Here is a 25,697-nt window from a genome sequence, read left to right as displayed (position 1 = left end):
AACTCATTTCATGTTCTCCCTTGTCTCTGCCAGCCTCTCATCAAAATGAGATTACTTGATAGTGTGAGCTTAGGTCCAGGGGAAATTTTGCATAATGGACTTTATTGAGGAGTATCTCTAAAGGAGAAAACTAGGATTAGGAAGAATAAGAGACTGCATTATTAAAAACAGAGTACAGCTGATTTCATGGAGCTGGAGTGGCTCTTTAGGAGTGTCTCAAATTGATGCAAAAGGAATTGGGCATTTGTACTCCTAACGTTCCAGTCATTGGAAGTGGGCTGCCCCAGGGAGTGGCCATAACCTTAGGTGTGACACTTTCCTTTGGCCCAAGGGAATTCCCAGAGAGGATAGCAGCATGAGCTATTAGCAGCCAACACTTCCATCAGCTGGGGGAGTGAATGACTTAGCCCTGAAAAAAGAATATGAGAAATACACCATTGTATCCATTATGGTCCACCACTTAAACTGCTCAGATGCACTTGCTTTTGTGTTTGTGTGGTTTTTTGTTTAAAATATTACAGATGTCCATTTTTCTCCCCAATGACTCATTCCATCCCTTCCCTCGGCTCCCCAGTCCCTCTCCACACCATTGTCCATGTCCTTAGGTTGGATGCACTTGCTTCTTAATGTTAAGTGCACAGCACATTATAGTTGGTCTTGTTGCCTAAAGTAGGATCACTGGGACAAACTGACAGCTCTTAGCAGCTTTTCTCAATGCTGCAATTGATACCTCTTGTCACTCCTCTACTATACCATTCTAGATTCCCTTCATGCTTGGCTAGCTGGTCTGGGTGGCCTACTTGGAGGGATGATCCAAAAACACCCGGTCACCATGTCCTTCTCAGGATACAGCTGCTATACTTGCTTATCAACCAAATTTGGGAAAGATATCAAAAGATATCTCAATGATCACCCAAGTGCCAAATGTTTCCTCTGTCCTCAATGTATAACAGAAGTCCCACATCCTTTAGGCGGCAGGATTAATTACCCACGGCAGAAGCCATGGTGACTTCTTTTCTTGTGTGCTTGTCTTACAGCAGTCATAAAGTTCAATGGGTCTCTTACTTTGTCTGATTGTGGAAGTGTTCCCACTTCTTCCATTTGCCCCAATGGATCCACTTTCTCCATCTTGCTGCACCCAGGAAGGTTAGTCAAGATAAACTATATTAGTGGGCTTCCTGAGGAGCCTAGGCATTCAATCAAAAGAATGAAAGAAAATGAAGTTTTGCTCTGGCTATTTCTTGCAGAAGTTGGGGCTGGATGCTACTCCTGACATCTTTGCTCCTGGAATGTACCTCTCTCTTGTCTCCAGATTTCAATAACTTGTTCCCTCCGCTTGCCTGTTCAGGTGTTAATAGAGCCCTGCCCTTACCAACTGCTGAGAACCAACCACCCTTTGTGGTTTTTCTCTATTCTATCTACAACTCTATGAGTAGTCCTTTTATGAAAACTCTACTCAAATTGTTCTAGTCTGAGTGTGTCAGTTGTTTCCTGCTGGGACTCTGACCCATATGCCAACACACTGAAACTATAAGGAAAAGTCCTAACAATGACCCATAATACCCAACAAGAAAATCTATTAAGTCTGACCACATTACCTTCTACCAATCTTTCAACATACCCAACTTGTTCTACTCCATTCACACTGCTTCCATGTGGTTGGCCTTTGCATGTCAACACTGCTTTTGCCACACAAATTTGCATGATTCACTGTCCCAACTTATTAAGATCTCCGTTCAAGTGCTCCTTAACTAAGAGGCTTTCCTTTCCTATTCTATATGAAAAAAACAAGATCCAAAACCCCTTTAGCCATCTTACAATGCTTTGGTTTTTCATATAACACTTACAACAACATATTTTCTTGATTTTTCTACAATCTGTTTTTCTCCCATTAGGATATGTTTCAAGGACAAAACTCTGATTTCATTCATTGCTACAGACACCGGTGCCTCAAACAGTTTGGCATATAGAATATATTCAATAAACAGGCCAGTGGTTAAGTTCACAGACTGTCTGGGCTGAAATCTGGGCTCTATCATTCACTAGCCAGTGAACTCAGGCAAGTAGCATAAATGTATTATAACAGTTTTCTCATCTGTAAAATTGGGATATTAATAGCACATACTTTTGAAGCTTACATCGAATGCTCAATAAGTTAATATTCGTAAGGCATTCAGAAGAGTATCCGGTACATGGAAAAAGCCATATAAATGCCTGATCATTTATTAATGTACTGAAATCTTGGCTATAAAAATATGGTCCCTACATAAAAAGAAGCAATTTACAGGAAAACAACTAATCCTATTGCTTAGTTACATTACATCAAAAAATAAAAGTAACAAAATTACAAAAATGAATGTTAATTTGTAACCAAAATGGAAGACTTGAATACACATCTATCACTATATATGGCTGAGGGAAAGACTCTGAACATGCACACTATATCAAAAAACAATTAGCTTGAGTAAATGGGCATATACTCTATATTTAAAAATTACACAATGTATAATGTTTTCAAACAAATATGGAACATTTATAAAATCTGACCAATAAGTTTACCAGTTAGATGTTGCATTCAGCTGGATACTAACACAATACCCCCCAAAAAACAACCCCCCAACATCACTTTAGCTCCAGCCACTCAGAGGTTACTTTTAATCATGTAAGGAGAAGCCTAAGAATAAGTAATCCAGAGTTGATACAGCCAACCAGAAGCTTCTGGGGAGCCCACATCATTGAGAATTTTTTTTTTCTGTCATCATAATAAAAATATAGCTCTTCCAATTGAGCCCACATTCAAGAGCAAAAATAGTTAAGATGAATAGAATATAGGTAAGGTGAACAAGCCAGATGATGTTCCCCCCAATGACTTCTATCTACTTCTTATGGCCAACATAGCAGGTCAACACATCTCTGGGCTTCAGGGAAGCTTTACATATTGAGTATTTTCAATACTCAATTTGTACAATTTGAACAAAATGTTTTTTTCTTTAAGTGAATAAGTAGGGGAGAATGGGCATTGTGGAAGAAGCAAAAAGTAACTGCCATACTAGGATATAAAGATAAAAAAGAACATCATAAAGTCCACTTACTTGACAAAAATGCCATTAAATTAGAAGTATACAGCACATATAGTGTTAGTTTCATTATGATAAACTAAGTTACTTAGGGGATATTCAGAAATTCCTTTGTCATGTATTGATATTTTAAAAGAGTAAATGATAAACATATTACTTACCAAACTATGGAACATAACATCAGGTTTATTTTAGGGTATAGCTATAGACGTAAATGTTTATACTAAAACAAAACAACTGAAAATTAATGAGCTAATGGATCAACCTAAGGATTAGACACTGTTAAAGGTAATATGCCACACTCATAAGGTTTACAGTTTCCATTCTCAGTTTAAATTATTTTGTGGCTATTCAGTGAAGAGGTGAGGATGAGGCATCCTTGTGTTGATTACATTCCTAGGGTCTCCCTCTAGTATGAGTTCTCACAAGTCAACAAAGACAAGAATCATAGAAAAATCTTCCAAAATTATTACACTAACAAGTTTCGCATCCAGGGAGAATTTTGCATTTTTCCTAATGTAAAAGGTATCATTAAAGGCATTCCCTCAATCTTTATATTCATAGGATTCTTTGCAGTGAGTTCTGAGTTTCCTAAGAATGGGAAAAAGAGAAGATTTTCTAGTACTGATGATAGTTAATAGGACTTTCTCCCCAGAATAAATCCTCATCTCTCAAAAACTGAGAGAACATCAAGGCTTTCCCATTGCATTCAGAATATCTATCTTTTGCTCAGTAATATGAATGTTTGTGCTGTAGGGTTTTCACATTCGTTATATGAGTGTTTCTCTGTAGTGATTTCTCACACGTATTCTAAGGGATGAGTGTTCCTGAAGTTTTCTGCATTCTGATATTTATAAGGTTTTACTCTTAGTATGAATTGTCACATGACTCCACAGAGGTATTGCTGAAGGCCTTCCTAGACCTACCACATTCCTTGGGTTTCTCCCCAGTACATCACCTTCTGTGCACATTAAGGTGAGTTTGAGATGGAAGCTTACCACAAAGATTGCACTCATGAGGTTTTTCTCCAGAGTGAATTAACATGAGAGTTGCTGAATGATACTTCATATCAAATAGATTGAAAGGCTGAAGGCCTTTCTTCACTGACTTCATGACAAGCTTCTGAGGTGGTTCCCGTGGATCTCACTCCTCTGGTATATACTACTTGTGTAGTCTACTTCCACACTATCAGGATCAGTCTGTGTGTCCAATACAATATGGAAGTGATATGTCTTTCCAAGGCTAGGTTATAAAAAACAACATGGCTTTGGCATTTGCTCTCCCTTAGATCAAATCCTTTGGATGGAACCTACTGCTACATCATAAAGATATTTAGGCCCATGGAGAGTCCTACATGATGAAGAAATTAAGATTCCCTGCCAACATCCAGCACTAACTTTCCAGGCATGTGAGTGAGCCATTCTGAAAGCAGTCTTCAGCAGTCAAAATGCAGATGACTGTAGCTCCTGCTGACAATCTTGACTGTGCCCTCATGAGAGATCCTGAGCCAAAACTACAAAATTAAGCCATTTATGAACTTCTGACCTACGGAAATTGTGAGATAATAAATGTTATTTGAAGCCACTATGTCTTAAGGAAATTTGTTATGCAGCAGCAGGTAACTCATACACCTAGCATGAATTACAGGAAGTTGTCTGAGGGATAAGAAATCAATGAATGCTATCCCAGTTACTGTATTCAAATCCACCTATTATGTATTCTCTTATGCACAGAAAGGTAAGAGTTAGTGGTGAAAGATTTTCCACAATGATTACATTCATAAGGTTTTTCTCCAGTGTGAGTTCTCACATGCTTCTTAACAGCTGAGAGATTATTAAAAGCTTTCCCACAGTTACTGCATTCATAGGGTTTCTCCCCAGTATGAATTCTCTTGTGCACAGTAAGAGAAAAGCTACTGCTGAAAGATTTGCCACACTGATTACACATATAGGGTTTTTCTCCAGTATGAGTTCTCATATGCTGTGTCAGATATGAGCTCTTCCTAAAGGTTTTCCCACAATCACGGCACTCATAAGGTTTCTCCCCTGTATGAATGCTATTGTGCCCAGTAAGGGAGGACCTTGTGCTGAAGGCCTTTCCACACTGATTACATTCATGATGATTTTCTCTCGTATGAATTCTCTTGTGGCTTTTGAGGTTACAACTAGTACGGAAAACATGAAAACACTGGTTACATTCATAAGGTTTTTCTCCAGTGTGAATTCTTACATGCAGTCTGAGAGATGAGGGATCATTGAAGGCTTTCCCACAGTCATTGCATTCATAGGGTTTCTCCCCATTATGTATTCTCTTATGAATAGTAAGATAAGATCTACTGCTGAAGGATTTTCCACATTGATTACAGTCATAGGGTTTTTCTCCAGTATGAATTCTCTTGTGCTGAGTAAGGTTAGATTTTGTGCTGAAGACTTTAAAACACTGATTACATTCATTAAGTTTCATTCCAACATGATTTCTTTCCTGTTGATAAACAGATAAATAACTATAATTTATAATATTTTTAATATTCAGTGTTGTTAAAAATTCTCCCTCCCAGGAATTATGTTATTATATTTGATGTTTTCCCAATTTCAGTGCCTGTATATGACTTCTGCCCAGTTTGAGCTCTTAGAATTTCAAAAAGATACATGCTTTGCCGCAAGTCCTTATCATCCTCACAGAGCATTTTTTGATAAATTTAAGACCGCTTTATGATTCAACAGACAATATCTTAGTCACATTTAAGGAAATAATTTACTTGTGGAAACCCTCAGTGAAAAAAACAAGTCTGAAGCTAACATAATTTTCTTCAAATTCACAATTTTTTCTCACTATCTCTTCAGAGACACCATTTTCTCCTGTGTAAATGATACTTTCTCTTAATGACGCTCCTTTTTATTTTGTGGCTTTTCTAACTTAGTGAATTCTTCTACTGTGAAAAACCAAGAATCAACCATGTTAGTCTTACCGCTTTTACATCATTAGAATGCTTTTTCCTAAAAATATGCTTCTTAGGGGTTAACCATTTGGCTTTAAGTATAGTCTCCAAATCTGAAACAAATTGAAAAGAAATTTAAGTTGATGGAGAAGAGAAATAGTAAAGTACACACATAAGTAAAGCTAGACTCTGAAGGATTAGGATTTTTGAGGAGGTTTGCAGTGAAAGGGACATGAGTATGCAAATGGTAGGTTTTAAAAAAGGATTCTAGAAGGATTAAGATTTATTAGAGATTTACAAAAGAGGGAATTATCAGGATGTAAAGCAGAAAGAAATTGGACAAAAGGCTCATATAAGGCTTAAAATAAAAAAGAGACTTCTCTTTCTTTTAACTTCTGAGTCCAAAGTATGAGATGTTGAACAGAAAGTTAAAAGGAAAAAAACAGCACACGAGGAAGCTCAGACCAAATGTTCTTGGCCATCTTCATCGAAAGAAAAGGACATTTTACAAAGTTCTCTGATTGATATTTCTTAATGTAATACTCCCATGTCCCAAATCACTGGTCACAGCTACTCCTCACAAGGACTCATATCCACCTGATGCTCACCTGGACAAATGCTTGGGAGAATTCGTCTCCCCTCTGTCATCACCTTGTCTTCTTGCTCCAACTGAGAGATTAGGCTGACTTTATCAACATGATACCCTAATCATGGAGAAAAGACACAATGAAGGGGAACTATGCAGGTGACAAACAACTCCATGAAACTGAAGCCACCCATTCTACTTTTGTTTCTTAAATCCTCACCTGAGGATATTTTTTCCATTGCTTTTCAGAGAGAGTGGGAGAGAGAGATAAACATCGATGTGAGAGAGCCACATTGATTGGTTGCCTCCAGTACAAGCCCTGACCCAGGCAGTGAATCAAGCCAGCAACTAAGGTACGTGCCTTTGGCCAGATTCAAACTGGGACCCTTCAGTTCTCGGGCCGATGTTCTAACCACTGAGCAAAACTGGCTAGGGTGAACCCACCAATTCTAAAGATGGCCAAGTGTGACTTTTGGAGCAGTGGAATAATTACACCTAAATTCTAATGAATATTATAACTCTCAAGAAAAAAAATACAAGCATCCTCACTCAATATCCAGGTGACAGGACATAAATACCACTGACCCTTGAATGAGGGGATTAGGGTTGCTGACTACCCACACAGTCAAAACTCTGCATTTAATTGGACTCCCCCAAAACTTTAGTTGTCCCTTGGTATCCACAGGAATGATTGGACCCCCTGTGGATACCAAAATCCACAGATGCTCAAGTCCTTCATATAAAATGGCATAGAACAATGTATATAGTAGCCTCTCTACATTCACAATTTCCCAACCCATGGATCAAAAATACTGTTTTTGATCTGTGGTTGAATGAATTGTCAGATGTGAAGCCGGGGTACAAGGGGCCAACTCTCTGTTTATTGAAAAAAATCTATGTATAAATGGACCCATAGAGTTCAAACCTGTGTTATTTCAACTGTAGTCCCAAAGCCCATGCCAAACTTCAGAAACTCTAAAACTTTTAAATATGGAGATATGAAGTCAGGGTAAGAAACAGATACATTTAGTTCATAGGGAAGGCATTAGTCAGAAAGCTCTGTGAGGGTAAAGAACATGTCTGTCTCATTCATCACCATACTCCTAAATCTAGCACAGACCCAGGAACATAGAAGTGTTTAAGAAAGACTTGTGAGGAGTTATGACATTGAAAATAAGGAATACTAAACTCCAAAAACCCATCCCTCTACAAAAGCAGTGAATAAATTGGCAAAAACTATCAGAACCAACTTTATTAGAACTCTGGAGATTTATCAAAAGATTACATCAACCATGAAAATGCTTAATCAAGGAAAAAAACAGCCGTCATTTTAACTGATCTTGGACTCATCCTCTATTCCCTGCTTTCGCATGACCTTGAAGACAGCAGCCCACATTCCTATTACTGGAAGGAACAGAATGGACCATTATCTCAAGGAACTATGATTGTTTAGACCTTTCTAAAGGTTTGGCTCAGAGGGCTTACCTTCATTTTTCTAACCCCAAACTCTCCAAGGCTGAGCTGGTTACCTATTAAGTGTGTTAAACACATTTAAGGCAAATATATCAGCCATCACCCCCTAAGCAAGGGAAAACAGTAGAAGAAAACAAACGACTAACCGAAAACTTGGGAGAAAAAGTGTGGAATAAGATGGTTTGGGAAATTTTGAATAGCTCCTTCATATTCCTTTTGTAAATGAAAAAGGGGTGCTATAATAAATCATAAATTCCTAACTGGACAGGACATGGTGGGTAGCCACACAACATAACTTCCATGAGATAGGATAATTTATATCACCTAGTCTGAACAATAGAAAGAAAAAAAAGAATAAAATATATGAACAGAGCCTAAAGAACCTGTGGGATACCCTCAAATATACCAACATACACATAATGGAGGTTCCTTAAGTAGAGAAGAGAATGAAGTAAAAATGAATATTGGAGAAATCATGGCTAAAAACTTAACCAAATTTGATGAAAAACACAAATATACACAACCAAGAAGCTTAACAAACCCCAAATAAGTTAAACAGCAGCCAAAAGAGAGATTGTATAGCTATATTAATTTCAGGCAAAATACACTTTAAGACAAAAATTGATGTAAGACACAAAGAAAGATATTACTTAATAATAATAACGTAACTTCAAGAAGATATAACAATTAGAGACATATATGTACCTAACAACAGAGCTCGAAAATATATAAATTCAAAATTGACAGAATTCAAGGGAGAAATAAAGACTACAGTAACAGTTGCAGACTTCAACACGCCACATTCAATAATAGGTAGGAAACCTAGTCAGAAGATCAACAAGGAAACAGAAGACAGCATTTCCTATAAACTAACTGGGCATAAGAGACATAAAACACTCTGTCCAACTACAGAACATATATTCATCTCAAGTGTATATGGAACATTCTTCATAATAGACCATATGTTAGGCCACAAAACAAGTATGAATAAACTTAATAACAATGAAATCATACAAAGTATTTTATCTTACCACAACAGAATCATATTACAAATGAATATCAAAAGGATATGTATTGGAAGACTTAATATTGCTAAGATGATAATAACCTAACCAAAGCAATCTACAAATTCAATGTAATCACTATCAAAATTCCAAGTCTTTTTTTTTCTTCCCCACAATATGGACAACCTTATCCTAAGACTCATATAAAACTGCAAGGGATCTTGAATAGACAAAAGTTTTAAAAAGGAAAAAAATAGAGACTCACACTTCCTGGTATCAAAACTTACTTCAAAGAAATGGTAATGAAGACAGGAAGGTACTGGCAGATGTCTAGATCAATGGAATAGAATTGAGAGTACAAAAACTAACATGTCTATGGTCAAATAATTTCTGATAAAAATGCAAAACAGTGCAATGGGGAAAGAATAGTTTCTTCTCCAAAAGTACTAGGACAACTTGATAGACATTTGTAAAACAGTGAAGTTGACACTTCCTCCAAATCATATAAAAATTAACTCAAAGCCCTGGCTGAGTGGCTCAGGTGGTTGGAGCATCGTTCCGAATACCAAAAGGTTTTGGGTTCGATTTCCGGTCAGGGTACATACCTAGGTTGCAGGTTTGATCTCTGGTTGGGGTGTGTATGGGAGGCAATTGATCAAGGTATCTCACATTGATGTTTCTCTCTCATATCTCCTCTCTCTAGAATCAATAAAAACATATCCTCTGGTGAGGATTTTTTTAAAAATTAAAAAAAGGATAAAAAACCTAAGAGCTAAAAATAGAAAATTCTTGGAAGAAAACATAGGTGTGAATGTTCATACTCTTAGATTTGGCAATACTTTCTTAGGCATGACACCAAAAGCACAAACTGAAAAAGTAGATAAATCGAACTTCATAAAAATTAAGAGGTTTGTGTACTAAAAAATTAAAGAGAAGTAACAACTGAAATACAAAGGATTATAATTAAATATTACGAACAAGTGTATGCCAACAATCTGGAAGAAAAAGAAAAATTTGTAGAAACAAAGACTTCTAAAACTGAATAAAAGGAAACAGAAAATCGCTCTGGCCGGTGGTTGCCCAGTGGTTAGAGTGTTGGCCCTCTCACCAAAGGATCTCGGTTTCCATTCCTGGTCAAGGACATATACTTGGGTTGCAGGTTCAATCTCCAGTCCCAGTTGGGGCGTGTTCGGGAGGCAACCAATGTGTTTCTCTTACATTGATGTTTCTCTCTCCCCCCCTTGCTTCCACTCTCTTAAAAAATCAATGGAAAAAATATCCTTGGGTGAGGATTAACAACAAAAAGAAACAAAGTCTGAACAGACCAATTACAACTAATGAAATCAAAGCAGTAATAAAAAAAACCTTCCAACAAACAAAAGTCCTGGACTGGATGGCTTCACAGGTGAGTTTAAAAAAAAATAGTTTATTGATTTTTAGAAAGAGAGGAAGGGAGAGGGAGAGAGAGAAACATCAATGTGAAGGTGCAACATTGATCGGCTGCCTCCTGCACACCCTGCACCGAGGATCGAGCCCGAAACCAGGGCACATGTCCTGACCGGGAATGATCCGGCAACCTCCTGGTGCACAGGATGAAGCCCAACCTACCAAGCCACACCAGTCAGGGCTTCACAGGTGAATTTTACCAAACATTCAAAGAACTAACACCTATCCTTCTCAAACTATTCCAAAAAATTCGAGAGGCGGGAAGATTCATTTGGGAAAGCTCATTTTACAAGCCAGCATTATCATAATTCCAAAACAAATAAAGACACTACAAAGAAAGAAAATGATAGGTTAATATACCTGATGAAAATGGATGCAAAAGTATTCAACAAAATATTAGCAAAACGGATCCAGCAATACATTAAAAAGATCATGCACCATGATCAAGTGGGATTTATTCCTGGGATGCAAGTCTGATATAATATCCACAAATCAATTAACGTGATACACCACATAAAGAGAATGAAGGGTAAGACTCATATGATCCTATCAATAGATGCTGCAAAGCATCTGACAAAATCCAAGATGCGTTTATGATAAAAACTCTCAGCAAAGTGGGAATAGAGGGTACATATCTCAACAATGTAAAGGCCATATATGACAAACCCACAGCTAACATTGTACTCACTGGGGAAATACTAAAAGCGTTCGCCTTAAGATCAGGAACAAGACATTTTCACCACTCTTACTCAACATAGTACTGGAAGTCCTAGCCAAGCAATCAGAAAAGAAGAAATAAAAGGCATCCAAACTGGAAAGAAGTAAAACTGTCATTATTTGCAGATGACAAGATAACTGTATATAGAAAACCCAAAAGATTCCACCAAAAAACTACTAGAACTAATAAATGAATTCACTAAAGTAGCATGATACAAAATAAATATCCAGAAATCTGTAGCATTAAAAAAAACCCACCTTTATTAAATTTATTGGTGTGACAATGGTTAATATGAACATATAGATTTCTGGTGTGGGTTTCTATGTTACAAGATATGTATATTGCTCTGGGTACCCACTACCCAAAGTCATATCTTCTCCCATCACCATATATTATTAAGACCCCCTTCACCCCCACCCTCTTCCCTCTGGTAACCACCACACTACTGTTTGTGTCCACGAGTTTCAGTTTTATATCCCACATATGAGTGAAGTCATTTGGTTCTTAGCTTTTTCTGACTGACTTATTTCACAGCATAATATTCTCAAATGGCAGTTGTCACAAATGGCAGTATTTCATCCTTTCTTATGGCTGAGTAGTATTCCATTCTGTACATGTACCACATTTTCTTCATCCAGTTCTCTATCGCAGGACACGTTGGTTGTCTCCATGTCTTGGCACCGTGAATAATGCTGCAGTGAACATAGGGGTGCATATATCTTTGCAAATAAATGTTTTTGAGTTTTTCAGGTATATACCCAGGATAGGGATTGCTGGGTCGTTGTGGCATTTTTATACTCCAATAATGGACAATCATAAAGGGAAACTAAGAAAACAATCCCATTTACAATTGCATTAAAAAAACAACAACCTAGGAATAAATTTAACCAAGGAGGTAAAAGACCTGTACTCAGTAAATTTCAAAACACTGAAGAAAGTAACTGAAGAAGATACAAATAAATGGAAGCATATATTGTGCTCATGGAAAGAAAGAATTAACATGGTTAAAATGTGCATACTACCTAAAGCAATCTATAGATTCAACACAATTCCTATCAAAATACCAATGGCATATTTCACAGAACTACAATAAATAATCCAAAATTTTACACGGAACCACAAAAGACCCCTGAACAGCCACAGCAATCTTGAAAAAGAAGAACAAAGCTAGAGATATCGCATTATCTGATATCAAACTATACTACAAGGCTATAGTAATCAAAACAGCATGGTACTGGCATAAAAACAGACACATAGATCAATGAAACAGAATAGAGAGCCAAGAAATAAATGGCTCTATGCCTATATGGCTCTATGCCCATGCCTATATGGTCAGTTAATAAATGGCTCTATGCCCATGCCTATATGGTCAGTTAATATTTGACTTAGGAGGCAAGAACATAGAATGGGGTAAAGACAGTCTATTCAATAAACGTTGTTGGGAAAACTGGAAGGAAACACGCAAAGAAATGAAACTAGATCACCTTCTCACACAAGAATAAACTCAAAATGGATTAAAGATTTAAATGTAAGACTCAAAACCATAAAAATTTTTGAAGAAAACATCTCAGTAAAATCTCAGACATGCCTTATAGCAATATTTTTTCTGACACATCTCCTCAGGTAAGGGAAACAAAAGAAAAACAATAAACAAACAGGACTACATCAGACTAAAAGTTTTTGCACGGCAAAGGAAACCATCAACAAAATGAAAAAACCCACTGAATGGGAGAACATATTTGCCAATGATACATCTAATAAGGGGTTAATATACAGAATTCATAAACAACTCATACAACCCAACACCAAAAAACCAAACAATCCAGTTAAAGAATGGGCAAAGAACCTGAAAAGACACTTCTGTAAAGAGGACATTCAGATGGCTAGGAGACACATGAAAAGATGCTCAATGTCACTAATCATAAGAGAAATGCAAATGAAAACCACAATGAGATATCACTTCATACATGTCAGAAGGGCTATCATCAATAAATCAGCAAATAAGTTTAGTGAGGATGTGGAGAAAAGTGAACCCTTTTGTGCACTTGGTGGGACTGCAAACTGATGCAGCCTCTATGGAAAACAGTATGGAGGTTCCTCAAAAATCTAAAAATAGAACTACCCTATAACCCAGCAATTCCACTTCTGGGTATTTATCCAAAGAAAACAAAAACACTAATTTGAAACGATATATGGACCCCTATGTTCATTACAGCATTATTTACAATAGTCAAGATATGGAAGCAGCATAGGTGTCCATCAATAGATGAACGGATAAGGAAGATGAGGTACATATATACAATGGAATATTAGAAAGCAATAAAAAAGAATGAAACCTTGCCATTTGTGACAAAAGGATGGATCTAGAGGGTATTATGTGAAATGAAATAAGTCAGGCAGAGAAAGACAAATACCATATGGTTACACTTACACGTGGAATCTAAAAAACAGATGTAAGTGTAAGTGTAATTGTAATTACACGTGGAATTCCAGGAACAAATGAAACAAAAAAATAGAATCATAGAAACAAGAGACCAAAGGGATGGTTACCAGAAGGGAGAGGGTGAGGGGATGGATGGAAAAGGGGAATACAGTCAATAATATTCTGATAGGTTTGCATGGTGACAGATGATTACTAGAATTAATGGGGTGATCACATTGTAAGGTATAAAATTATTGAATCATTATATTGTACACCTGAAACGAATATAACCAGTATGATATTGTATACCAACTATACTTAAATTAAAAAAATTACAAAAAGAAAATGGAAAGACACCATAGAATGGGAGAAATTATTTGAATAAGGGTATAGTAATCAGAATATATGATGAACTTTTACAACCCAAGAACAAAAAGATAAACAACCAAATTAAAAAATGGGCAAAGGACTTTATGAATAGACATTTCTCTAAAGAAGATATACAAATAGTCAACAAGTACATGGAAAAATGCTCAAGGTCATCAGTCATGATGAAACTGCAAATCAAAACAAGATATCACTTCTTACCCACATGAATGGCTATAATAATAAAAAACGTTGGGGAAGATGTGGAGAAATCTGAACCTTCATATATTGGTGCAGAAGCTGGGGAAACAGTTTGGGCATTTCTTAAAACGCTAAACATAGTAATACACGACCCAGCATTCCATTCCTAGATACATACCCAAGAACTGAAAACAGAGGTTTAAATAAAAATTTATATACAAAAACACATAGCAGGGTTATTTAAGGAAACAACCCAAATGTTTATCAATCACTGAATGGGTAAACAAAAAAGGTATATCCACAAAATGAAATATTATTCGGTTGTAAAAAGGAATAAAGATACATGCTATAACACAGCCAAACCTTTATATATTATATATTATATTGTCTGAAAGAAGCCAGACACAAAAGATCACATATTTTATGATCCAATGATATGAAATGTTCTAAAATAGGCAAATTCACAGAGATGAAAGCAAATTAGTGATTGCCAACAGTTGGGAATGGGGACTGTAATGGGTATTGACCACTAAATGGGTTTGAGTTTCTTTTAGTGGTGATGAGAATGTTCTGAAATCAGATAGTGCTGATGGTTGCACAACATTGTGAATACATCAAAGCCACTGAATTGTACACTTTAAAATGATTAAGATATGCCCTGGCAGGTTTGGCTCAGTGGTTGGAGTGTCAGCTCTTGGACCAAAGGGTTGTGAGTTCAATTCCCAGTCAAGGGCATGTACCAGAGTTGCAGGTTCAATCCCTGGTCGGGGCTCTTGCAGGAGGCATCCAATCTATGTGTCTTGCTCACAACAATGTTTTTCTCTCTCTCTCCTTCCCTCCTTTCCACTTGCTCTAAAAAAAAAAAAATCAATGGAAAAAATATCCTCAAGTGAGGATTAACCAAAAAAAAAACCCCCAAAACAAATAAATGGTTAAGATAGTAAATTTTATGTTATATGAAAGCTACCTCAATGAAAAAAAACATTTATTACCTGAGTCATAAAATAAATGAAGGAATGATGTCAGGCTTACCAAGCGATGCCAGGTTCCTGCAGTTCTCCAGCATCACATCTTTGTATAGTGTTTTTTGAGAAGGGCCCAGCAATGCCCACTCTTCTTGGGTAAACTCCACGGCCACATCCTCAAAGGTCACCATGTCCTAAAATCATCAAAAACATTATGGCTTAACCAAGGACTACCCCCACTGAGGTTATATAGGAAAAAACACATGCTATAACACAGCCAAACCTTTATACATTATACTGTCTGAAAGAAGCCAGACACAAAAGAGGGACAGGGAATCCAAAGCAGGAGGTGCATTTTGTACATCAGAGTTCTGGGCTCAGCCCTCAATCTCTGAGGTTGAACACAGGCCTGGGACACTGCAGAAATCAGGAAATGTATGAGTGATTTTCTAATAGCCACCATCAATTGCTTGAGTTGAGGAAACAGTCATGTCTTTCCTTAGTGACTTCTTAAAAAGTATCAGCATAACATGAAGCAGAGAGTGACCCTACAGGAAACTTAGCCATGTAGTAAATACTGATATATACTGACCTTGTTTGGGCAGCCCCTCACCCTCCATCAAATGCCCAGAGATCCTGGATGCCTAAAGATCTGGTTTGGCTGTGAGGCTCCAGGTCATTGCAAGATAAAAAGTTCAACTTTTGGCCCCCAAAAATAATGATTTAGAAAAAGAAACATATGACTCACTGGTAACCAGCTTGTCAGGAAGCCATTAACAAATTCTTCCTCCTCTGTGCATTCTTTTTGAGATGTTGGGTACAGGAGAGACTGAACTGGAGAAGTAGAAATGAGTCATAAATGAGTCACAAGAATCCAGGTGTACTCTATACTCTAGCACGCACAAACTCCCCTCCTATCTGTGAATAAATACACACACACACACACACACACACACACACACACACACACACACACCCCCTTTCATTAAGAAACCAGAGCAGAGCCTTGTCTCACCAGGGCCAGAAAACAGGGCTCAAGACTTGTACTGCACTTGAGGAAGATATTATTCCCATTTCACAGATGAGGAAACTGAAAATCCAAGGGACATCATTGTTATTTTATCAAGTTTATAAGAATTGGAGGTAAAATTCAAAAGCTCTTGCACATTTACCACACAGGTGACATCTCCACACACTCAAACCACTAAAGTCCCAAATACCCAAAACCTAATTAGGTACCAGTGACCTCTGGGCTCCACTCCCGTCTTACCTGCTCAGCCACCTCCTGCTCTGTGGTACAGAGGCCTTTAACACCTGGACTCAAAACTGCCAGGACTCCACGACTTACCACAGGTGGGGAATAGAACCATGGTCAGGCTCTTACGATTCAGCCAGTAAATTTTCCTGAACAGGGCAGTGGGAGAGCCAGGGTGCTTGTCCTCTTACTCCCACAATGCACTCTAGAATAAATGAGAAAATATGAAAAATTCGTAGCTTCTCTCCTTGTCCAGGTTACTGACAAATTTATCTTAGCCTGCCCATCATGTTCTCCTTCAAAATGCAATGTCTTTGTTATTGGGCCTTTATTTTGCCTAGCAGCTGATAAAACCAGGACAGTGTGATGACAAAACTTGTCTTCTGTCCACCATGGTATGACCAATACATTACTGCTCCACCTCATTTTATTATGTATTTATTTATTTACTTATTTTAATTCTCACCTGAGGATATATATATTTTTAAATTTCTTTCAGAGAAAGAGGAAAGGGGGGGGAGTGGGAGAGGGGAGGGAGAGGGGGAGGGGAGGGGAGGGGAGGGGAGGGGGAGGGGGAGGGGGAGGGGGAGGGAGAGGGAGAGGGAGAGGGAGAGGGAGAGGGAGAGGGAGAGGGAGAGGGAGAGGGAGAGGGAGAGGGAGAGGGAGAGGGAGAGGGAGAGGGAGAGGGAGAGGGAGAGGGAGAGGGAGAGGGAGAGGGAGAGGGAGAGGGAGACATCAATGTGAGACAGAAACATCAATCAGTTGCCTCCTGTACATGTCCTGACCAGGGATTAAACCTGCAACTTGGGTATGTGTCCTGACGGGGAATGGAACCCATGACCCTCCAGTGCATGGGATGACACTCCAACCAACTGAGCCACACCAGCCAGGTCTGCTCCACCCCATTTTAAATCTTCAACTTCACTTAGTCTCAGGGCACATTATTCCCATGCATGTGGCTGTCACGATCACATCCCCAACTTCAATCCCTATTCACCTGGGACTTTGGCATCTGACTTCCATTATTCTTTCAGCCTCCAGTTCCACCTCACTCAGATGATGTCAGACCTCACTGTTTTAAGTTTGCTTCACTCCACCTTGGCCACACATCTCCATGGGCACCACCCCAGGTTTGGCCATCACTTGACACTGTTTCACTATCCAGAACAATAGTTGAGAAATTTCCCTCTGTCTGAACACAACTTCCCAAACTTCTACTTTGTTCACTCATTTTCTTTCACTACATGTGTTCTTCTATCACATAAAGAACTAAGTCCACCTACTATCCTACTTTCTTGCTACCCATCAGTCACCTTCTCTCCTCATTTCATGCTTATCCAGCTTGGATTACAATGTCCCTAATTTCCACAAATTCCCTTATCCCTAATCCCCACCTTCACAGTCCTCCAGCAGAATTCTTCCCAGGTGATTCCAATCATCTGCCTGGGCAGACCAGCCTGCAGGAGAGCTGAGCTACTGTCACTGCTAGATAAACATGGTCACCTACATGAAAGGAGCTCTCAATTCTGCAAGACAATCCTGTAAGTCAATGGAGCTTCCTACTACTTTTCAAACCTTTTCTAATCTCTTTAAATCTCGTACATCCTTTCCCCCTACGGTAGTCAGCTTCCTATTGCCTTAATGATTCAAGCCGCCCGACAGTCACACCTGCATTTAATTAGGGCTGAGCTGTGTGACTAATAAAATATTGTGGAGGTGACTTCTAAGGCTGGGTCCTAAAAGGCACAGCAGCTGCCTCCTTGGTCTCTTACACTGCTTGCTCTGGGAGAAGCCATGTTGCAAGGACACTCAAGCAGTCCTGTGGAGAGAGATACTTGGAGAGGGGCTGAAGCCTCTCTCCAACAGCCATCACAACATGCCAGCATGTGAATGAGACACCTTGAAAGTGAATCCTTCAGCACCAGTCAAACCTTCAGATGAATGCAGTTTCAGCTGATACCTGGCTAAGAAATCACAAAAGTCCCTGAGCCAGAACTTTGAAGCTAAGATGAATTTCTGAACTACAAAAACTGTAAGAGACAGGAAATGATTACTATTGTTTTAAGTGACTAAGGTTAGTAGCAACAGATAAGGAATACACCCTCACTTTCAGATGGTGGCCTTGCATCCTACTTCTCAAAGTGATCATCATGAAAGGAATCTACCTTCCTGTCACCAAAATGACAATCTGAACATGGTTTCCTTCCTCTCTTCCTTTCCAAACCAGGAGCTGTCTCCCCTGCTCTATAAGGCTAGGCTCTACAGCTTTGTTGTATCCCATCCCACCTGCCTTTAGTAGCTGTACACTATTGATGATCTCTTGTTTACCCTTCCCTTCAAGCTCTGCCACTCTACTGGACTCTCCCTTACACCATTTAAACCCAATGCAGTAGTTTTAGTAGTGAAATATGTATATCCTAACAGCACAGTTTTCTTTCCAGTGACTGCCCTGTCTCTCCCCCTCATCACAGCTAGTGTTTTCACTCTCTGTCTCATTTCCTCATGTCCCACTAACTCCTCAACACAATATAATTTGTTTCCACCACTATCAGTTCAATTGGTAGAATCGCCAATAATTTTATTTACAGAGATGTAGACTGCAACTACACTGATACCAATTCTTATTGGTCAGATCAACAAAGATATGGTGGACCACTTCTTTTACTGGCAAGGCTGTATGGAAATGCACTCTCATAGATTGCTGGGGTACAACTCATATGGAAGGAATTTGTCAATGTCAAGCAAAATGCAAACACCTCTACTCTCTGTCAACTGCACTTCTAGGAATCTATTTCAATGATAACACAAATACTAAAAGACATGGGTGAGTTTAGTAGAAATGCTGACATTTTTTTCTTTTATGTAATGCGAGTGCCTGACTTAAGCCTTGACTGCCAAGACAACATCCATTTTAAAGAGGCATCCAGTTCAAATACAGCTATCTCTAATAACCACATCTATCTGGCAGCCTCAGAACTAGATAAAGAGGCCACACCACCTCCCCTACTGAAGCTCTTTAGAGATCTTGGTTGATTTCAATAACTAACCATTTGGATTACCTGTTTGTTTTCTCTTCCTGCACTTTAAATTCCTGTTCTTATGTTTTAAATTCACCAATAAAGAGTGAACCCATGAAACTTTAGGCTCCCACCCTATACCCCAATAAAAGCAGAACTCCAGGCCCATGTACTCTTTCTCTCCCTATGACACCCCTGTGTGGCCCAAGGTGTGCTTTCCAGGTCTTGTAAGCTGTAAACTTGTATCTTTTCAGTTTCCTCATGGTACTGGTGAAGGGCATCTTGCAATCATAATCACAACTACAAGGGCTGGTCTAGCCACATTGGTTATTAATAGGCAGAGATCAGCACAGAACAGTGAGAATATTCACAGTGGCCTTATTATAACATCAAAGGATTGGAAACAACACAAATGATGATCAATAGGGAATAAGTTCAATAAACTATGGGATATCCACATCATGAAGAAACATATAGCCAAAAAAAGAAAAAGACAATTTCTAGGTAGTGATAGATTATTATCTCCAATAAATTTTAGTGTAAAAAAAAAATCAAGGTACCAAGCAGCACATATAGAATGTTTCCTTTTTATAAGAAGGAAACACCTTGCCCAGCCAGTGTGGTTCAGTGGTTGAGTGTTGACCTATGAACCAGGAGGTCATGGTTCTATTCCCGATCAGAGCACATGCCCATGTTGTGGGCTCAATCCCCAGTAGGGGGTATGCAGGAGGCAGGCGATCAATGACTCTCATCATTGATGTTTCTCTCTCTCTCTCGCTTTCTCTTCCTCTCTCTGATATCAATAAAAACATATTTTTTATAAAAAAAGGGAACACCTCCTTTCCCTATAGTTACAGAATAAAATGTAATTCCATAAAACTAGCTTCTTGAGGTCTCTATGTGTGTCCTCCTTGCACCTAAAAGATGAAAGCAACAAAGGGTATGAGTGTGTGCAGGGAGGGGAACATTAGACACTAAGAGTGAGTGTGGGCCAGGTGAAAAAGAGTTGTAGGGAGTCACTGACTCCTGGGCCTGTGTGATAGATTAATGCCCACGCCCAAATATGTCCACAGTCTACTCCGCAGAACCTGTGAGTGTGCTACCTTACATGGCAAAGAGTTTTGCAGATGTAATAAAAGATCTTGAGATGGGGAGATGATCCTGGATTATCCACATGGACCCAATGTCATCACGAGGGTCCTTATAAAAGGGAAGCAGAAGGGTCAAGATCAGCAAAAGAGATGTGGTGATGAAAACAGAGGTCAGGGAGTGAGAGAGAGAAGTTGGAAGATGCCACACTGCTAGCTCTGAAGATGAAAAAAGGAGCATTAAACCAAGGAAAGAATGCAGGTGGCCTCTACATGACAATCAAAGCAAAGGAATGGATTCTCCCCTAGATACTCCAGAAAGAATGCAACCCTGCCAACCCATTTAGGATTTCTGAACTCCAGAACTGTAGGAAAATAAATTTGCAATGCTTTAGGTCACAAAGTTTATGATGATTTGTTACAGCAGCTATAGGAAACTAATAGTCTCTCACATCAAACCCTCCCTGAGCCTTGGTGTGAGTCCAGCAGACCCACACAACTGTGGAAGAATTTCCTTACCTGCTGCAGGTGGAGGATGGCTCCTTTCTCCCCACCAGGGACCCAATTTGTAGTTAGGAATAGTCATAGTCACTGAGCTGAGGAGAAAGAGAAGAGGTAGGATCCAGCCAGCTCACAGAATCCCAAGATGAAAGGAAGCTGACAAGGTGCTTGGGACACTTTCAGACCCAAGGTATTTTGGCAGCTAGAATCTCACATGAGGACAGAGGGGCTCTGTTCAGTTTACAGATTCAGAGACTCCTGTCTCCTCTTGGATATTTTGGTGCTGGGAGGGTGACTGAGAAAGTGTCACTCCATACCAGTGTTGCCCAATAGAACTGTCAGTGATGATGGAAATGTTCTGTAATTCTGCTCTGTCCAATATGGCAGCCACTAGCCACAGGTGGCTACTGAGTACTTGAAATATTGCCACTGGGACTGAGAAAATGAATTTTTAATTCTATTCTTCATTGGTTTAACTGAAGTGGCTACATGTAGCTAATGGTCACCATGGTGGACAGAGAAGTCCTAGACATATTCAGGCCTGACTTTCTTTAGGATGTGGAGGAGGGGACCTGTGAGTGGCAAAGTGGGGTGAAAACATGGACCAGGGTGAGGGCAATGGCTGCACGTTTGCATGGACAGGAGCTAGGAGCATAGTAAGTGTTCTGTGCGATCTGAAAAATGCATGCATGGATGGAAGCATCATTACATTCTCTTAGTTCTAAACTCTAAGGTCTCCTTTTTCTATTTCTTTCCTCCTCCATAGTCATTTTCCAGGCCTGGGAACAACCATCTTAATCCTAAACTTCTTCGTAACACCTATTTTCCCTCTTAAGTCCTCATTCTTAATCCTGAAGTCCATTTTAACCAGCATGCAAAAACCAAATGCTAACCACACATCCTCTTCAGTGTCTCCCTACTGGCTTTAGAACAGAGTCCAAAGTAATGCCTGATCTGGTCCTGCCTGCCCAACTGTCTGGTCTGGCTCACACTTCTTCCCTAAATTGTTGTCTTGGCTTCAGCCATCCCCATCTTCCCAGTTCATGGAGCACACCAGGTTCTCCTGCTTTTGGGTTGTTCTCATAAAGTTCTCTCTGCCCAAAGTGCTCTTCTGAATGTACTCCCACACCTTCACTCTAGTCTAGTCCTACAACTAGCAACACAGAGTTCCAACTTTAGCTCTCAAGCTAAATATTAGTCCTTCTCAAGATGACTTCTTTCTTCCTTCAGGTTGAGTCCTCTGTGCCAAGCTCTCACATCAATTATGCAATTAATTGTTTAGAACGTAAACTGCATGGAGGCAAAACAAAGTCTGCTTGGTTCTCCATGGCTCCTATGCATCTGGCCCAGGGCCTGGCTCATGGAGATGATGAACCATCCTGGTTTGCCTATGACTGTTCTGGTTTGAACACTAAATGTCCTGTGTCCTGGCATATCCCTTACAACCAAATAAAAGAGAAGGGCTGGTCACCCTAAACTGTGTACTCAAAAATGATCTATTGCATGGCAAGCAAATATTCCCCTCAAGAATGTTAAAGGAAAGCTAATGAAAAAGGCATGCACACACACAGGCACACGCACACATGCAAATGCAAACACACACACACAAAATTAGTAAAGCCCAACAACAACATAAAATTACTTAAAATGCAGCTCTGCAATATGAATCACCAGACTGTTATTTCAGGAGTTTTAAAAAACAGTTAATTTCTATTAGAAGGCAAGTTGTGGAGGACAGGCTTTGGAAACTGGTGCCCTACCTTTCAGTCTGTAAGTTGTTGTTGAATATTCCTCCAAATGATTTTAAATCTCATTAAGAAAAAAACCCTACTTGCTCAAAATACATCTGGTTGCTGGTCAATTTAAATTTTTGTTACTAATATAAAGAAATTCAAATCATTTTTTTCTCCCCAATGCCCCCATATTTTGAATCTTTGTGGAGGGTTTACAGCGCTTTAGAAGTCAAACTCAAGAGGCCTGAGGAATGTTGCTAAGTAGTCCTGCTAGTCTTTAGTTAGATGGCTTGTCATACTTCACATACACGTAAAAAATTATATATTTATACTTATATGTAAAATCTTAACATTTTTAGAACTACGTAACGTAAGCAAATACACATTTCTATACTGTTACACATTTTGTTATTTACATGTTTGTTTAATGTGTACTTATTTGCATGTAACTGTATTTATTGAATTATTTACACACATATAACCACACACACCTTACTATCTTTCCCTTGAATATAATACATCAAACATAATTTTTTTTAAGATTCTCTCACTCTTAGTGACTCCTTGTGTTTACAATTTGAGCTCAAGAAAGCAGTTTTTCTGCACAGTGGAGGCAGCTGGAACCTGTTGTCACAAGTTGCACACAGACCTCACCTGACACAAATCTTCAGTGAGGAAAGGTGAGTCTTGAGGCTGGTTTCAACTCACACCTGAGCTCTAGAGATGCTTTCTTGTCTGAGGAGAAAAAAAAGCACAAAGATTGATGTGGGTTTTTTTATAGGGAACAATACAGTTTATTGAATGGAGAAGCCATCCCATTCACTTTTCTTTTCTGTATTGATTAACGTGTAATTGTTGGCTGTGACTGGATTTTCCTGATTCCCATCCAGCCATCTGCTCACCAAGTGGGAGAAAGCAGGTTCATGCTGTCTGCAATTGACTTGCTCAACTCATTTGGCTGGATAGAGAATTTTTGGTTACTCCAGACACTTTAAATATGGCTTGTCACTTGGGGGCCCTATAACTGACTCAGCTGACTTTTAAACAATTTCCACAGTTCATTCGGGGCCTCAGAGATTTTACGGCCCAAGAGCAGGGTTTCCCAGCCTCAGCGCTACTGACATTTGGGGCTGGATATTTCTTTGTTGTGAAGGTTGTGCACTGGCGGTCACTGAGCAGCATCCCTGGCCTCCACCCCCTAGATGCCAACAGCACGCCCCCCCCCTTCGTAATAACCCAAACAAAGCCCCCAGACGCGGCTAAAAGTCGCCCGGGGGCCGAAATCACACGGGGTGAGCGTGATTAGGGGGAAGCTCTGACAGGCGGGCAGCGGCACCCGGCGCGGGGACGTAGCAGCAGCTTCCGGCAGACGTGAAGAACCAGCCCGGGGGGGGGGAACGGTCCCAGGAGGGCCAGGGAGTCCCCGCGCCGCGACGGGGGTGCCCTCAGCCCATGCCCCTCCCTGCACTGCCCGGGATGCCCGCGGCCCACCGAGTCCTCCCCTCGCACCGCGGCCAATCGTACCACCTGAACGCCGTCCCACCGCGAGGAGAGCGGGCGCACGCTGTGAACCAGGCCACCCACGGTAGCCCCCACGGCGCCTCCCCGTGCTTCTGCTTCCGGTCTCGGCCCGCGGCTCCACACGGGTTTCCGGTCACGGCCGGCTACCGCCGAGAGCGAGAACGCCCGGGCCGGGCTGAGGCGGCGGGCAGGTCGGGCGGGGCCGGAGGGACCTGTGGGCGCTTTGTGAGCGGAGACTGGTTTCCGGGACGGGACCGGGCTCTGGGAGACCCAGACACAGGGGCGCAGCTGTGGGCGAATACCAGTCGTAGGGGCGGCGTTGGGAGGGAGCCGGCCGTGGGTGGCACCGGGAGCAGGGGGCGTGGCCGTGGGTGGAGACCGGTTTCCCGGCGGGCCGCCGCGGGGACCGGGATGTGGGTGGTGCCAGGCGCCGAGGACCGGGCGCGGGCTGTGGGCGGGAACCAGACCCGGCGGTGAGGTTGGAGCGGAAGGGTCGGGGGGACAAGACCAGTTCCCGGGGTGGACCGGAGGCAGGGGTGGGGCTGGAATAGGTGAGAAGCTGAACAGTGGGAAGAAATCCGCTCTACCAGCGGCGGCGGTGGGGCTTTGCCTGGATCCTAGGCTTCACAGCAAACCCTGTTTTGCGGACCTCCGTTTGAAGGACTTTGGATGTAACCCACAAAATTTCCAGGCCCTATGTCATATGTGAAAATTGACACCCTGTTAACTGTAAAATGCTTTTAGCCAGGATTTGCTTATAATGAAATTAACAGGTTATTTTTTTATTAATTCAGTTATTATTTTTTTAAAAATACGTTTTTATTGATTTCAGAGAGAGGAAGGGAGAAACATCAATGATGAGAGAATCATTGATCAGCTGCCTCCTGCACGCCCCCTAGTGGGGACTGAGCCGAAACCTGGACATGCACCTTGATCAGGAATTGACCGGGATATCCTGGATCATCCGTCAACGCTCAACCTCTGAGCCTTGCAGGCCAGGCTCACTGTTATTTTAAATACATTTTAGTGAATAGGCCATATGTTGGAAAAAGACCAGTTAAATTTTGCAGACATAAATTAATATTACATATCTACAACTATAGTCTACATATTTAAATCTGAGTCACCGCTAGTAAACAATGTTCTATGAATGATTAGTATGTCATCACAGCGCATCGCATGTGGTAACTGGTTCAGTAGTTGCGTGGGGTGACTTTCTGCAGCAGTTTTAACATGGGCAAGCGTATGTCCTGATCTGTGCTAATCCACGCCCCATCTGTGTGCATTTGTTTACTCAAGGTGAATGCACACATTTATTAGACCTATTCAGTGTAAGTTTAAAATTACTGTAATACATATAGAAAACTTTTCTGTGAAATTAAACTT

The 25,697-nt window shown here is 40.2% G+C and overlaps 1 protein-coding gene across 5 annotated transcripts; it reads right to left on the bottom strand.

Annotated features, from left to right (window-relative positions):
- Positions 1–1,870: 1,870 nt before the first annotated feature.
- On the bottom strand, positions 1,871–24,626 carry ZNF558 (zinc finger protein 558). Of its 5 annotated transcripts, none has more exons than XM_081136594.1 (10): positions 24,315–24,626; positions 23,445–23,525; positions 21,076–21,152; positions 16,545–16,656; positions 16,212–16,286; positions 15,945–16,030; positions 15,264–15,390; positions 6,624–6,719; positions 6,046–6,128; positions 1,871–5,558 (listed from the first exon to the last, which is right to left on the bottom strand). In XM_081136594.1, exons 7-10 carry the CDS (start codon positions 15,385–15,387, stop codon positions 4,776–4,778), a joined length of 1,086 nt encoding a protein of 361 aa, XP_080992720.1. In that variant the 5' UTR covers positions 15,388–15,390; positions 15,945–16,030; positions 16,212–16,286; positions 16,545–16,656; positions 21,076–21,152; positions 23,445–23,525; positions 24,315–24,626; the 3' UTR covers positions 1,871–4,775. The 5 variants fall into 5 exon arrangements, with proteins under 5 accessions (XP_080992720.1, XP_080992718.1, XP_080992721.1 ...); XM_081136595.1 differs by having other exon boundaries at positions 2,191–5,558; positions 16,467–16,656; XM_081136592.1 differs by lacking the exon at positions 21,076–21,152.
- Between the last annotated feature and the right edge of the window lie 1,071 nt (positions 24,627–25,697).

The sequence above is a fragment of the Miniopterus schreibersii genome, assembly GCF_964146895.1.
Source record: "Miniopterus schreibersii genome assembly, chromosome: 4".
NCBI lineage: Eukaryota > Metazoa > Chordata > Mammalia > Chiroptera > Miniopteridae > Miniopterus > Miniopterus schreibersii.
Note: the sequence above shows the minus strand (reverse complement) of the source record. Positions and strands in the feature narration are given on the sequence as shown.

Bases quoted from the DNA above. Each gene is read 5' to 3' on its own strand.
- ZNF558 (XM_081136591.1), bottom strand. From the start codon at position 16,566: ATGGTTCTATTCCCCACCTGTG. The intron at 15,391-15,944 runs GTGAGTCATATG...TGATGATTTTAG, and splicing joins TCCTGACAAGCTGGTTACCA to GACATGGTGACCTTTGAGGA. The intron at 6,720-15,263 runs GTAAGCCTGACA...CTCCATGATTAG, and splicing joins CAGGAACCTGGCATCGCTTG to GGTATCATGTTGATAAAGTC.